This window comes from Oncorhynchus nerka, linkage group LG13, assembly GCF_034236695.1.
Source record: "Oncorhynchus nerka isolate Pitt River linkage group LG13, Oner_Uvic_2.0, whole genome shotgun sequence".
Lineage (NCBI taxonomy): Eukaryota > Metazoa > Chordata > Actinopteri > Salmoniformes > Salmonidae > Oncorhynchus > Oncorhynchus nerka.
In genome coordinates, this window is record NC_088408.1 from 37,799,526 (window position 1) to 37,812,560 (window position 13,035).

Sequence of the window (13,035 nt, forward strand, 5' to 3'; positions counted from 1 at the left end):
GCCAGTAAGTAAAAGGCAAGTGAGCCTGAGAGCAGGTGTCCTAGCAGTATTTAAGGGCTAGGTGTTGCTTGGTAGTATAATGGCCAAGCACAGCAGGCCTGGCATCTGAGCCAGCAGGGAGTGGGACACCCTGTGGACTAGAGGGAATGTTGTCTGTGGGCTGTAGTACTATATCCTCGTGAAACCAGACTGAAGGTGGAATAGAGGCTCTTTGACTGGGACGCAGCAGGAAGGGGTGTGTGTTGTGGTGTTGGTGTCCTTGGAGGCTGCAGCTACTGGCAGGGATCCAGGTACCAGGCCGGGGCCTCCCAGGCAGCCTCCCCAGCTCTGGGCCACACCGATTGGTGCTCCCGTGTAGGAGGGGCCGGCAGAGGCCTGGAATCGACATCTGGCCCGCATTTCACATGCTGATACACTACGACCGCAACTATGCAGCCCACAATAGTTGCGATGGTGCTTTCGCTTTGCCTGTGAATTGAGCAGAAGGAGTTGCAGCGGCTGCTATAAATATTATATAGGGATACAATGCCTTCAGAATGTATTCATACTCCTTGACTTATTGCACATTTTGTTGTTACAGCCTGAATTCAAAATGTATTAAATGCAGTATATATTTTTTCTCACCATCTACACACACACAACCCCATAACAACAGTGAAAACATGTTTTTAGAAATGTTAGCACATTTGTTTTTGAAAATGAAATACAGAAATATCTCATTTAGATAAGTATTCACACCCTATTTGCTATGACACTCCAAATTGAGCTCGGGTGCATCCAATTTCCTTTGATCTTCCTTGATTTCACTACAAGTTAGAGTCCACCTGTAGCCAATTCAATTGATTGGACATTTTAAAAAGAAACACCTGTCTATATAAGGTCCTACAGTTGACAGCGCATGTTAGCGATTACTGTGACATTATTGCAGGTATCCCTTGGGCTTTGTCAAGCGCCATCCATAGTAGTTTTAAATGTATCCTGTGTAGGGCCTCTGATCAAGGACTCATGCCGCGGGTAGAGACAGACCGGGCGGGAGCGTTTTGAGATACAGTTGCTCTGGGATGCCATCGGGCCGCAAGCAAAGATGGGAGAAGAGGAATATTGGCACAGGGATACTGAGGTGGATTGCTGAGGAGGAATGGAGGAAAATAAGAGGTGGCAGAGAATGAGGAAAGCAGAGTTGGATTTAAATTTGAGGAAGATGGCGATGGGGTGTTGAAGAAGATTGGTGTCAAGTGCAAACAGTGAGCCGTGTATCAGACCAAGTTCTAGAGGTTAAATGTAAGTGAATGGGGGAGAGTTAAGTAAGGTGGAAGGTGTGGTGAAGAACTCTGAACCCGAGCCTGACAATGGACATGATCAATTTAATCTGTTATTAAGGTAACCTGTAGTGGACTTTGATATTTGTTTGTAGTTTCTTCTGATCAGAGGGCGCGGGCGTTGGCCTCCCGAGTGGCGCAGAGGTCTATGGCACAGCATTGCAGTGTTGCAGCTTCACTCCCGGGAGTCCCATAGGTCGGCGCTCAATTGGCCCAGGTCGTCCAGGTTAGGGGAGGGTTTGGTCGGGGGGGGGTCTCATCCTCTGAAACATGACCTGCCAAACTGCTCCTTAATACCTGCCCGCTTAACCTGGATACCAGCTGCATCAATGTGTCGGAGGAAACACGGCTCAACTGACGACCGAAGTCAGCTTGCAGGCACCAGGCCCGCCACAAGGAGTCACTAGAGTGCGATGAGCCAAGTAAAGCCCTCTCCACCAAACCCTCTCCTAACCTGGACCACGCTGGGCCAATTATGCACCGCCCGATGAGACTCCCGGTCACGGCCGGTTATGACATAGCCCAGGATCAAACCCGGGTCTGTAGTGACGCCTCAAGCACTGCGATGCAGTGCCTTAGATCACTACGCCACTCGGGAGGCCACAAGGTGATGGGTTTTGAGTATATAGGGTTAGTTGGTAGGGTAATTAAAATGTATTTTATTTCTTTATTTTCCCGGTTTCCCTTTCTCATTTTGTATCACAGTGTAATATATCTATACTATAGTTCAGTTGGAGGCAGTAATGCAACATTTTGGATGCCAACTGCCATTAAATATCACAGAAGTGCATGTCAGAGCAAAAACTATACCATGAAGTCCAAGGAACTGACCCTAGATCTCTGTGATAGAATTGTGATTAAAGCATATACAGTGGGGAGAACAAGTACTTGATACACTGCTGATTTTGCAGGTTTTCCTACTTAAAAAGCATGTAGAGGTCAATTTTTTATCATAGGTACACTTCAACTGTGAGAGACGGAATGTTGTCCTTAAGCCATTTTGCCACAACTTTGGAAGTATGCTTGGGGTCATTGTCCATTTGGAAGACCCATTTGCGACCAAGCTTTAACTTCCTGACTGATGTCTTGAGATGTTGCTTCAATATATCCACATAATTTTCCTCCCTCATGATGCCATCTATTTTGTGAAGTGCACCGATCCCTCCTGCAGCAAAACACCCCCACAACATGATGCTGCCATCCCCGTGCTTCACGGTTGGGATGGTGTTCTTCGGCTTGCAAGCCTCCCCCTTTTTCCTCCAAACATAACAATTGTCATTATGGCCAAACAGTTCTATTTTTGTTTCATCAGACCACAGAACATTTCTCCAAAAAGTATGATCTTTGTCCCCCATGTGCAGTTGCAAACCGTAGTCTGGCTTTTTTATGGCTGTTTTGGAGCAGTGGCTTCTTCTTTGCTAAGCGGCCTTTCAGGTTATGTCGATATAGGACTCGTTTTACTGTGGATATAGATCCCTTTGTACCTGTTTCCGCCAGCATCTTCAGAAGCTCCTTTGTTCTGGGATTGATTGGCACTTTTCGCACCAAAGTACGTTAATCTCTAGGAGACCGAACGCATCTCCTTCCTGAGCGGTTTGATGGCTGCATGGTCCCATGGTGTTTATACTTGCATGCTGTTTGTACAGATGAACGTCTTACCTTTAGGCGTTTGGCAATTGCTCCCAAGGATGAACCAGACTTGTTTTTTTTCTGAGGTTTTGGCTGATTTCTTTTGATTTTCCCATAATGTCAAGCAAAGAGGCACTGAGTTTGAAGGTAGGCCTTGAAATACATCCACAGGTACAACTCAAATTATGTCAATTAGCCTATCAGAAGCTTCTAAAGCCATGATGACATTTTCTGGAATTTTCCAAGCTGTTTAAAGGCACAGTCAACTTAGTGTTTGTAAACTTCTGACCCACTGGAATTGTGATACAGTGAATTATAAGATAAATCTGTCTGTAAACAATGGTTGGAAAGATTACTTGTGTCATGCACAAAGTAGATGTCTTAACCGACTTCCCAAAACTATAGTTTGTTAACAAGAAATGTTTTGGAGTGGTTGAAAAACAAGTTTTAATGACTCCAACCTAAGTGTTTGTAAACTTCTGACTTCAAACTGTATGTAAACATTATTAAAGTGACTAGTGTTCCATTCCTTAGAATGGCCAGTAATTTCTCTGCCTATATCTCTGCCTATAGGCAGCATCCTCTAATGTGCTAGTGATGGCTGTTTTTCAGTCTCTCGGTCCCAGCTTTGATGCACCTGTACTGACCTCGCCTTCTGGATGATAGCGGAGGGAACGGGCAGTGGCTCGGGTGGTTGATGTCCTTGATGATCTTTTTGGTCTTCAGATGCTTTAGGTGTCCTGGAGGGTGGGTCGTTTGACTCCGGTAATGCGTTGGGCAGACCGCACCACCCTCTGGAGAGCCTTGCGGTTGCGGGAGGTGCATTTCAAATACCAGGCGGGGATGCAGCCCGAGAGGATGCTTTCAATTGTGCATCTGTAAAAGTTAGAGGGTTTTAGGTGACGAGACAAATTTATATAGCCTCCTGAGGTTGAAGAAGCTCTGTTGCGCCTTCTTCACCACACTGTCGGTGTGGGTGGTCCATTTCAGTTTGTCAGTGACGTGTACATCAAGGAGCTTGACGCTTTCCACCTTCTCCACTGCGGTCCTGTCGCTGTAGATAGGGCGTGCACCCTCTGCTGTGTCCTTAAGTCCACGATCATCTCCTTTTTGTTTTGTTGATGTTGAGTGAGTTGTTGTTTTTCAGGCACCACACTCCCAGTGTCTGTTGGAAAGCAGACTGAACCAGCTTTTCCTCTAGGATTTTGCTCTCCCGTTTTCTTTTTATCAACAAAACAAACTCCCTGGGCCTTGCCGATGGCAAGCATACCCATAACATGACACAGCCACCACCATGCTTGAACATTTGAAGAGTGGTACTCAGTAATGTGTTGTGTTGAATTTGCCCCAAACATAATGCTTTGTATTCAGGACAAAGTGAATTTCTTTGCCACATTTTATCCAGTTTTACTTTAGTGCCTTATTGAAGACAGGATACATGTTTTGGATTATTTGTTTTCTGTACAGGCTTCCTGTTCGCTCTGTCATTTAGGTTAGTGTTGTGGAGAAACTACAATGTTGTTGATCCATCAGTTTTCTACTATCACAGCCATTAAACTATTAACTGTTTTAAAGTCAGCATTGGCCTCATGGTGAAATCCCTGAGCGGTTTCCTTCCTCTGTGGCAACTGAGTTAGGAAGGACGCCTGTATCTTTGTAGTGGCTGGGTGTATCGATACACCATCCAAAGTGTCATTAATAATTTCAGCATGTTCAAAAGGATATTCAATGTCTGCTTTTTTTCAATTTAATTTTTTTAAATGTACCCATCTACCAATAGGTGCCCTTTGCAAGGCATTGGAAACCCTCCCTGGTCTTTAACTGAATCTGTGTTAGAAATTCACTGCCCGACTAAGGGACCTTATAGATATGAGGTAGTCCAGAGATGAGGTAGTCATTCAGAAACATGTGAAACGCTATTATTGCACAGTGAGTCCATGCAACTTTATTATGTGACCTGTTAAACACATTTTTACTCCGGAACTTCTATAGGCTTGCCATAACAATGGGGTTGAATACTTATTGACTCCAGACATTTCTGCTTTAAGTTTTTTATTCAATTTTGTTAACTTTTCTAAAAACATAATTCCACTTTGATATTCTGTGTAGGCGATACAAAAGCACAATTTTAATAAATGTTTCATTCAGGCTGTAACACAACATTTTTAAAAAGTCAAGTGGTGTGAATGCTTCCTGAAGGCCCTGTATGTATAACTGTGGCGGCTGGGAGATGGTGGTGGCTTCACTGAGTTGTATGAATGGCGCACCCTGCCTTCCCCACTTCTGAAAAAGGTGTGGTGTAGAGGGAGGACTCCTCGGGGGTATGCCTGAAACATGAGGAGACTGCCCCCCCCACTCACAACTACAAACATGTACTGTATACTCTCACAAACATGTAGATCCTCCTTATAGCACATTGAACACAATGTGCCAAGACCATTGTTCTATGTTCCATATATCTACCCATCGCTCTTATGACGTCTAGAAAGTGATCAATTGTAAGCATCTACTAGCCTTTTGTGTCTGTTTTCCACTAGACGTGCCATTTGATTCGGCCATAAGTGCATGTGGCAGCCGTGTTCTGATGTGACTGAGTACTGACGAGACGCTTGTGTCCTTTGCGTCTGTCCCATAGATGAAGCATGTTGAGGAGCGCTTCGGAGAAGACGCCAACAAGGAGGTTCTGCTCATGTGCATCGGCGTCACATCCGGCGTGGGCCGCCTCATCTTCGGCCGGGTGGCTGACTACGTACAGGGAGTTAACAAAGTCTACCTGCAGGTAAAGTCTACTAACCTTGGTCTTGCACAGGTCATGACTAGGTCTAAGATACCCTATTCCCCATATAGGGCACTACTTCTGGCCCGATGACACCCCACTCTCCATAAAGTCTACTATGTGTAGAATTTAGGGTGTCCTTTCAGATGTAGGCTTTTTTTTTACCTTTTATTTTACTAGGCAAGTCAGTTAAGAACAAATTCTTATTTTCAATGACGGCCTAGGAACAGTGGGTTAACTGCCTGTTCAGAGCAGAACGACAAATTTTGTACCTTGTCAGCTCGGGATTTGAACTTGCAACCTTTCGGTTACTAGTCCAATGCTCTAACCACTAGGCTACCCTGCCTGAACCCCATGTCATAACCATTACTCTGATTTAATGCAAAGAAGCAATGCTGCTGTGTGCATCACATTCATGTCAGCTCTCTGACATCCCCTCCGGTCTCCTCCCGCCCAGGTGTCTTCGTTTATGGTCATCGGCGTGATGTCCATGATGATCCCTCTGTGTCATGTGTTCGGGGGGCTGATCGCGGTGTGTCTGCTCATGGGCCTGTTCGACGGCTGTTTCATCTGCATCATGGCCCCCATCGCCTTCGAGCTGGTGGGCTCTCAGAACGTGTCCCAGGCCATCGGCTTCCTGCTGGGCATGATGTCTGTGCCCATGACCGTGGGGCCTCCTATTGCAGGTACAGTTAAGCAGTCAAGCCGGTTAGCCGTGTCTGAGATGGCATCTTCCGGGGGGGGATAGGAAAGTTATTATGAGGCAGGAAAAAGTGAAATCAATCATAGAGCCACTGAATTGGTTAGACTGTACTGTTTGAAAGATATTAGCATTTAGCTTGACGCTGTAAAACATTTCTCCCTGGAGTATGATTCTGAGCTTTAGTTGTTTTTCTATAAACCTCTGGTTCCACCTGGTGTTTCTGGTCAACTGTGAAAGTGAAACACTCCATACTCTACCATACACAAAGGAACCTAAAGAAATCGATTCAGAACATGGCAACTTTGCACCTTCTACAATTACAACTTGAAATGAGTAGAGACATTATCTTGTGAATATGATACTTGTTTATGAAGTTCTATTCCTTGTGGAAGATGCATACATTTCACCACTGGAATGTTGACTGCACAGATGTCCATTTATGTTAATCTCGTTCTAATTTAGATATCATTCATATCCACATGAGTCATGTGCAACCTGTTTGCACTGTATTACAAAAAAAGGCATCAGGTTTTTTCTTTGAAATAGACTAGCATTCCAGGAAGAGAGGGACACTGGGTGGTAGAAGCAGGGAATGCAGGAAGTCATGCAACCTAGTGATGTTAAGGGAAGGAAACCACAATCCACAACGGGGGGGGGTCAGACAGAGGGGCCTAAATATCCCTGACCCCAATCCACTCCGTCTTCACTAGCCAGTAATAATCAGCTCTTTGTATTAAAAGAGTGGGTATACACTAACCCACTACCACTGGGCAAAAGCTGGTTGAATCAATGTTGTTTTCATGTAATTTCAACCAAAACGATGTATGTTGAATCCTTGTGGAAAACTGATTGGATTTGCAAAACGTCGTCAACATAAGGGCATTTGGGGGTTTTTTTCACCCAAATTTTTACCTAAATCCAATAACATGATTTATTTAATTTTCACTGTGAATTCCCATTAGTTGACAACTCAACCAAATGTAAATCAAAACTAGACGTTGAACTGACGTCTCTGCCCAGTGGGTACTTGGTATCACTCTGTCCCAGCTCAGATAAGCCTACCTTTTTGTTTTATATCTGAAAGGACCAAATAAAGGTGTTCACTGTGGTTTGAAGTTATGGGGTTATGGACTCAGGACTGGGGCATGCTATTGCTGACCTGTGGGGGTTGTTCCTTGTCTTTAGGACACGAAATGATAATGGATGAACGAGTCCCAGATATTTATGTCTCTTTCTCTCTCTAGGGTTCCTGAGGGACAGGCTGGGGAGTTATGACGTGGCCTTCTATTTGGCTGGTATCCCGCCTATCGTCGGTGGGGCTGTGCTGTGTCTGATCCCCTGGGTGGAGGCTAGGCGTATCAGGAGAGAGCAGGAGGAGGCAGCCAAAGATGGCACCCAGGAGCAGATGCTAGAGTTCAAGAGGAACAGTGGGGGTCAGGGAGATGCACTAGCAGTGAAGACCGCAACCCCCGAATCTGTCATCTAAGTCTCCCAAAACACACTCAAAACAAAGATGCACCTTGACATATTCATATTCACTCGCAGGAACTCATATTTTTGTATGAAACAAGTATAGATTAAATATGTATTGACCCGTGTATGTGTAAACAATATTTTAATGGCTTCTTTTGCAGGAGAATGTGGGGCAAATGCTGAAGTAATACTACATATCAGTTAAACACATAGATACTCAACAAACACAATTGAACATGAAGGTGATCTTGAAGAGCTATGCATCTGATTGGAAAACAATCTTGCAGCTGTTGAATTAACTTGAAGGTTAAAATGGAAAATGAGAATCTCACTTTAATATTTCTTACAAGGGAACGCACGCTTTACTTGGGTGCTCTTTGAAGTCTGCAACTACTTATTTACATGAGAATAAGCAGTGGCCAGCCTCGCTAGAAAATTCCCTCATTTTCAATGTGCATATTTTTTTTTAAGGGCATTGAGGATCATTCTCGTCATTGCCGAGAAATGTTCAATACAAGCTTGAATATAGTTTTTAGGCTTTGCAGAATTTTGAAAAGAAAAACAAACTAGATTTAAATATATATTTCCAATAAATGCTAGGGACATATAATTAACCATATATGGTAAAAGAAACTGTAATATATCTAAAAAATAAATAAAAAATATCCCATAAGTAGTATAGGTAAGTAAAGTGTGTTTGGGACACAGATGTTGCTTGTCTTGACAACAGTATAACAAAGAATCTACTGCTAAGTAGAATTTAACTGGGGGGGGGAAACAGCTGCTTTTTAAAAGTCAGTTTATAGCACAGAGTGATCTGTGGGGGATTGATACAATCTTGGCATGTTTTAAGAGAGTGAATTTGTGAGTAATGAGGTATGACCTGACCATACAATATCACTTCCAAGAAGAGCTTTATGAGATAATGGGTGGGGAGGTAGTTAGTTCCTAGTGGTTGTAGGGCTTACTATTGTCTTAGTTTTCAAGGTCAACTTGAAGGTGCTTGAGCACCTCAAGGGAGCAGCTTGAAGCACAATTACAGCGTCCCACCCATGAAATATGAAACGTCATCTCAAGGCTGCAGTACTCTGGACCTGAAATAAGCCTGACTTTACCTGAGGCTGTGTTCAGTCGATAGTATCTCTGATACAGTATAACTTGAATGCGCCGTACACAGTGCCTGAGAATCCTTTTCAGTGTTTTTGAACCAGAACCACCATTGTCATTTTGTAATCATTAATTTATAGCAGCTCAGAACAGGATTCTCAAACGGAACGTCTGCTTGTCTGACTATGCAACGTGAGTAAAGGATGAACGTCAGTGTTGATTATATATAAGGAGTAATTGACATGAAACGGAGATGAATGAATTATGAATAGATTTTCTATTGTTGATGGCAGTATTTTGTCCAGCACATATAGGCTAGTAAACCAATGTTATATTTTCATATCTTCTAATTGTAGTAGGCTCACTCTGTCCACCATATTTGATATGTAATCATTGACAAATGTGACCATTAGTCAAGTTAACCATTGACCATGTGTGCTCAGTTCATTAGCCTTTTATTAGGAAAAATATATTTGTTTTAATTATATTTTTCATATTTGTATTTATTTTTTTCTAGAATTTGTTTAGCGGCTGATGTCATGCCATAATTAATTGGTGCTTTCCTTTCTCATATTATTTGACGTTTTGAAGACCAAAACAACCTTTTGTCTTGATTATTTTGGGTGTGCCCTTGAAATGTAAAGAAAATGGCTGCTTGTCTATGGTCAATTCTATTTGCCAAAGCACCACCCTCAGGATAGTTTTATTAGGCCTTTCAAACATGTTATGTTTCAAATCACCCTCCTGAATTTCAACAATCATTGATAATTATAAAGATTGCTCTTGGAGAACTTGAAGACCCACAACTTTTACAGAGTAGGATTTTGACTCGACAATCCCTTGACCACTAAGCACGCAGAAAAGTCATAACTTATCCAAATCCAAACTATCCAGCTCTGTAGGTCATTGGTTTCACCAAGGCAAGACACAATCTACCTCGGATGTCATACAAATTTCTAGTGTTTTGTCCTACACAGTATTTGCAGGACAGAAAGAGGCTTTCAGTTCAAACCATTACAAAACATGACCATCACGTGTTGTTTGGGCAATATTTCCCTTCCACTGTGTGTCTTTATACAGTCGATATCCAAACATTAGGAGGGACTCTGTAAAAGAGTCTTCCGGCTTCCTAGCCATCACTGTTTGCTCTGAACGGGATTGCTGCCTATCTGTACCACAGAAAAGTGTTTGTCTGAGAAGTACGGGACTTCGGTGGAATTTTGTGACCAGGGAAATGCAAATAAATGATTAATTCTGAGAAAAAGTTGCTGTCTTGAACTTTAATCTTGCTTTGGGAATGATCTGTTTTTTTTTTTTTATGCTTTGAATTTCCAGTTTAGATGTATTATTTCTTCTATCGATGTGAGAATTAGATAATACCCATGTCACAAGGAATGTTTCGGATACATTTTTTGTTTTGTTTTTCTAACCAAAGTTAATATTTTAGTTATAATTGCTATATTATTATTCTTACTTTACATCCTAGACATACGCAGTTGCACAATTCACCGATGAAAGCCTCAGGTAATTTCTCAAGTAATAGAAATTCCTGAAATTGTACCCTGGAGGTTTTACTGAGATACCTCTTTGCCATACACATCTTAGTAATTATTCATTACATTATCTCGTACTGAATGAATTCCTTGGCATCCAAAGAAGTTTGTCACCTTTTGGGAATGTCCCAGTATTTTAGATCCTATGAAGAGAATTTAAAGATTTAGTTTATGCATGTTATATTTTTTGTTTAGTGGCTAAAGTCCAAATTCAACAGCATATTGTTTGAAATGATTCAATGAACATGTTTCTAGTTACATATGCAGGTTATATATAGATTTTATTCAAACTCTTTTGCTCTTCACAGGTGTAATTCCGAGTGTATATCTATGCCTAATGCAACTAGAGTTCTACCACACTGTAATGTCACAAAAAATATCAACTTTGCGGCTTTCACTTTCACCCCATGTTATGTGCATTGTTCTTCTCTCATTTTGTTGTTCACAGATAGTTTATTTCTTTACACTATATATGTATTTCTTTACAGATACAATATATATAAATGTCTTTCAAATACACTTTATATTGCTGATCATTAAAATCTCTTTGCTTTATGTAGTTATTTCATCATTTTATTGCTTTTCTAATTGCCTTCATAATTCTATTGCATTATTTAATGTTTTAATTTGATTGTATGATATGTAATATGTCATGGTACTATGTACAACTGAAATTAAAGTACATTTTTAACAAAGTAAGGATATGTTGAAGTTTTTTTTTCTTGGGTTTCTCATCATTCATCACTCTCCAGTTGCATCATGGGAAAATTATACCTCCTAATTTGAGCCTAACAATGTCTCTCAACCTATAGGGCCTGGTTTATTTAAGCTACTTTATGCATGTACACACACTGGAAAAACAAAGTGTTTGCTGTAATCCAATGTCAATACTGGACCATCCTTCCTCTTAACACATGTTTCTCACATGTCTGTCATACAGGGAAGTCAGACTCTTGCCAAAGCAAGCCAGCAAGTATAGATGGCCAATCTGCGTGGCCAAGCACGACTCCAACACCATTAAGTTTGCTGACGACACAACTGTGGTAGGCCTGATCACCGACAACGATGAGGCAGGCTATAGGGAGGTCAGAGACCTGGCAGTGTGGTGCCAGGACCCCAACCTCTCAACGTGAGCAAGACAAAGGAGCTGATCGTGGACTACAAGAAAAGGAGGGCCGAACACGCCCCCGTTTCACATCGACGGGGCTGTAGTAGAGTGGGTTGAGAGTTTCAAGTTCCTTGGTGTCCACATCGCCAACAAACTATTATGGTCCAAACACACCAAGACAGTTGTGAAGAAGGCACGACAACACCTTTTCCACCTCCGGAGACTGAAAAGATTTGGCATGAGTTCCCAGATTCTCAATAAGTTATACAGCTGCACCATCGAGAGCATTCTGACTTGTTGCATCACCGCCTGGTATGGCAACTGCTCGGCATCCGACCCTAAGGCGCTACAGAGGGAAGTGCGTACGGCCCAGTACATCACTGGGGCCAGGACCTATATATTAGGAGGTGTCAGAGGAAGGCACAAAAATGGTCAAAGACTCAGTCACCTAAGTCATGGACTGTTCTCTCTGCTACCGCACGGCAAGCAGTCGGTACATGAGCGCCAAGTCTAGGTCCTAAAAGGCTCCTTAACAGCTTCTGCCCCTAAGCCATAAGACTGCTGAACAATTAATTAAATGGTCACCCGGATTGACCCCCCCCCCGCGCCTTTTTTTATACTGCTGCTACTTGCTGTTTATTATCTATGTATAGTCACTTTACCCCTACCTACATGTACAAATTACCTCAGCCACTGACTCTGTACCCCATGTATATTGCCTTGTTATTGTTATTTTGTGTTACTTGTATACATTTATTTTTCCTTTAGTTTATTTAGTAAATGTTTTCTTAACCAAATAATGCAAGTTAAGAAAAGAGTTAAGTAAGCATTTCACGGTACACCTGTTGTATTCTGCACATGTGACAAATACAATTTGTATAGAAGGGCAATCTTCAGAAGATGTGAAGACATTTTCAGTAAATGTAGACATTCTTACAAGTATAATGACCTTTTCTTGCAAAATATTCGTAAGGAAAACGTCATTTCTATTATAACCTCTAGAGGTCCTTGTTTCCGACGACAATTTCAATCATACGACTACTACTTCCTATACGCTCACGCGTCAGTTGAGCCAATCATCCATGGAACCACATCGTAGAAGCAAAGATTTGTATAACTGAACCAAGATGGACAACAGACTGTCGTTTCCAATGGGAACAAATTAGTCATAGTGGGCAGAACCAGCTAGGTGGGCAGAGCCAAGCACGAGCTAGCGAGATCCTATTGGCGCGTTCTAGCAGATATCTGCATATTTCCGTTAGGGAACGCGTCCTCTGAAGTGCGCGTGTGCTCGATTCACCATTGCACTCCTAAACAACGCGATTTTTTTTTATTGCAAAGTCTACAAAACTTTGTTAACTCTGTTC

At 42.2% G+C, this 13,035-nt stretch overlaps 1 protein-coding gene across 1 annotated transcript in view; it reads left to right on the forward strand.

Annotated features, from left to right (window-relative positions):
- Positions 1–8,025, forward strand: part of slc16a10 (solute carrier family 16 member 10) — a 57,253-nt gene extending 49,228 nt beyond the window's left edge. Inside the window, exons 4-6 of the mRNA XM_029676978.2 lie at positions 5,584–5,727; positions 6,182–6,410; positions 7,672–8,025. Of these exons, the coding sequence (XP_029532838.1) occupies positions 5,584–5,727; positions 6,182–6,410; positions 7,672–7,913 (615 nt within the window). The 3' untranslated portion in view covers positions 7,914–8,025. The remainder of the gene's footprint in view (positions 1–5,583; positions 5,728–6,181; positions 6,411–7,671) is intronic.
- The last annotated feature ends 5,010 nt before the right edge of the window (positions 8,026–13,035 follow it).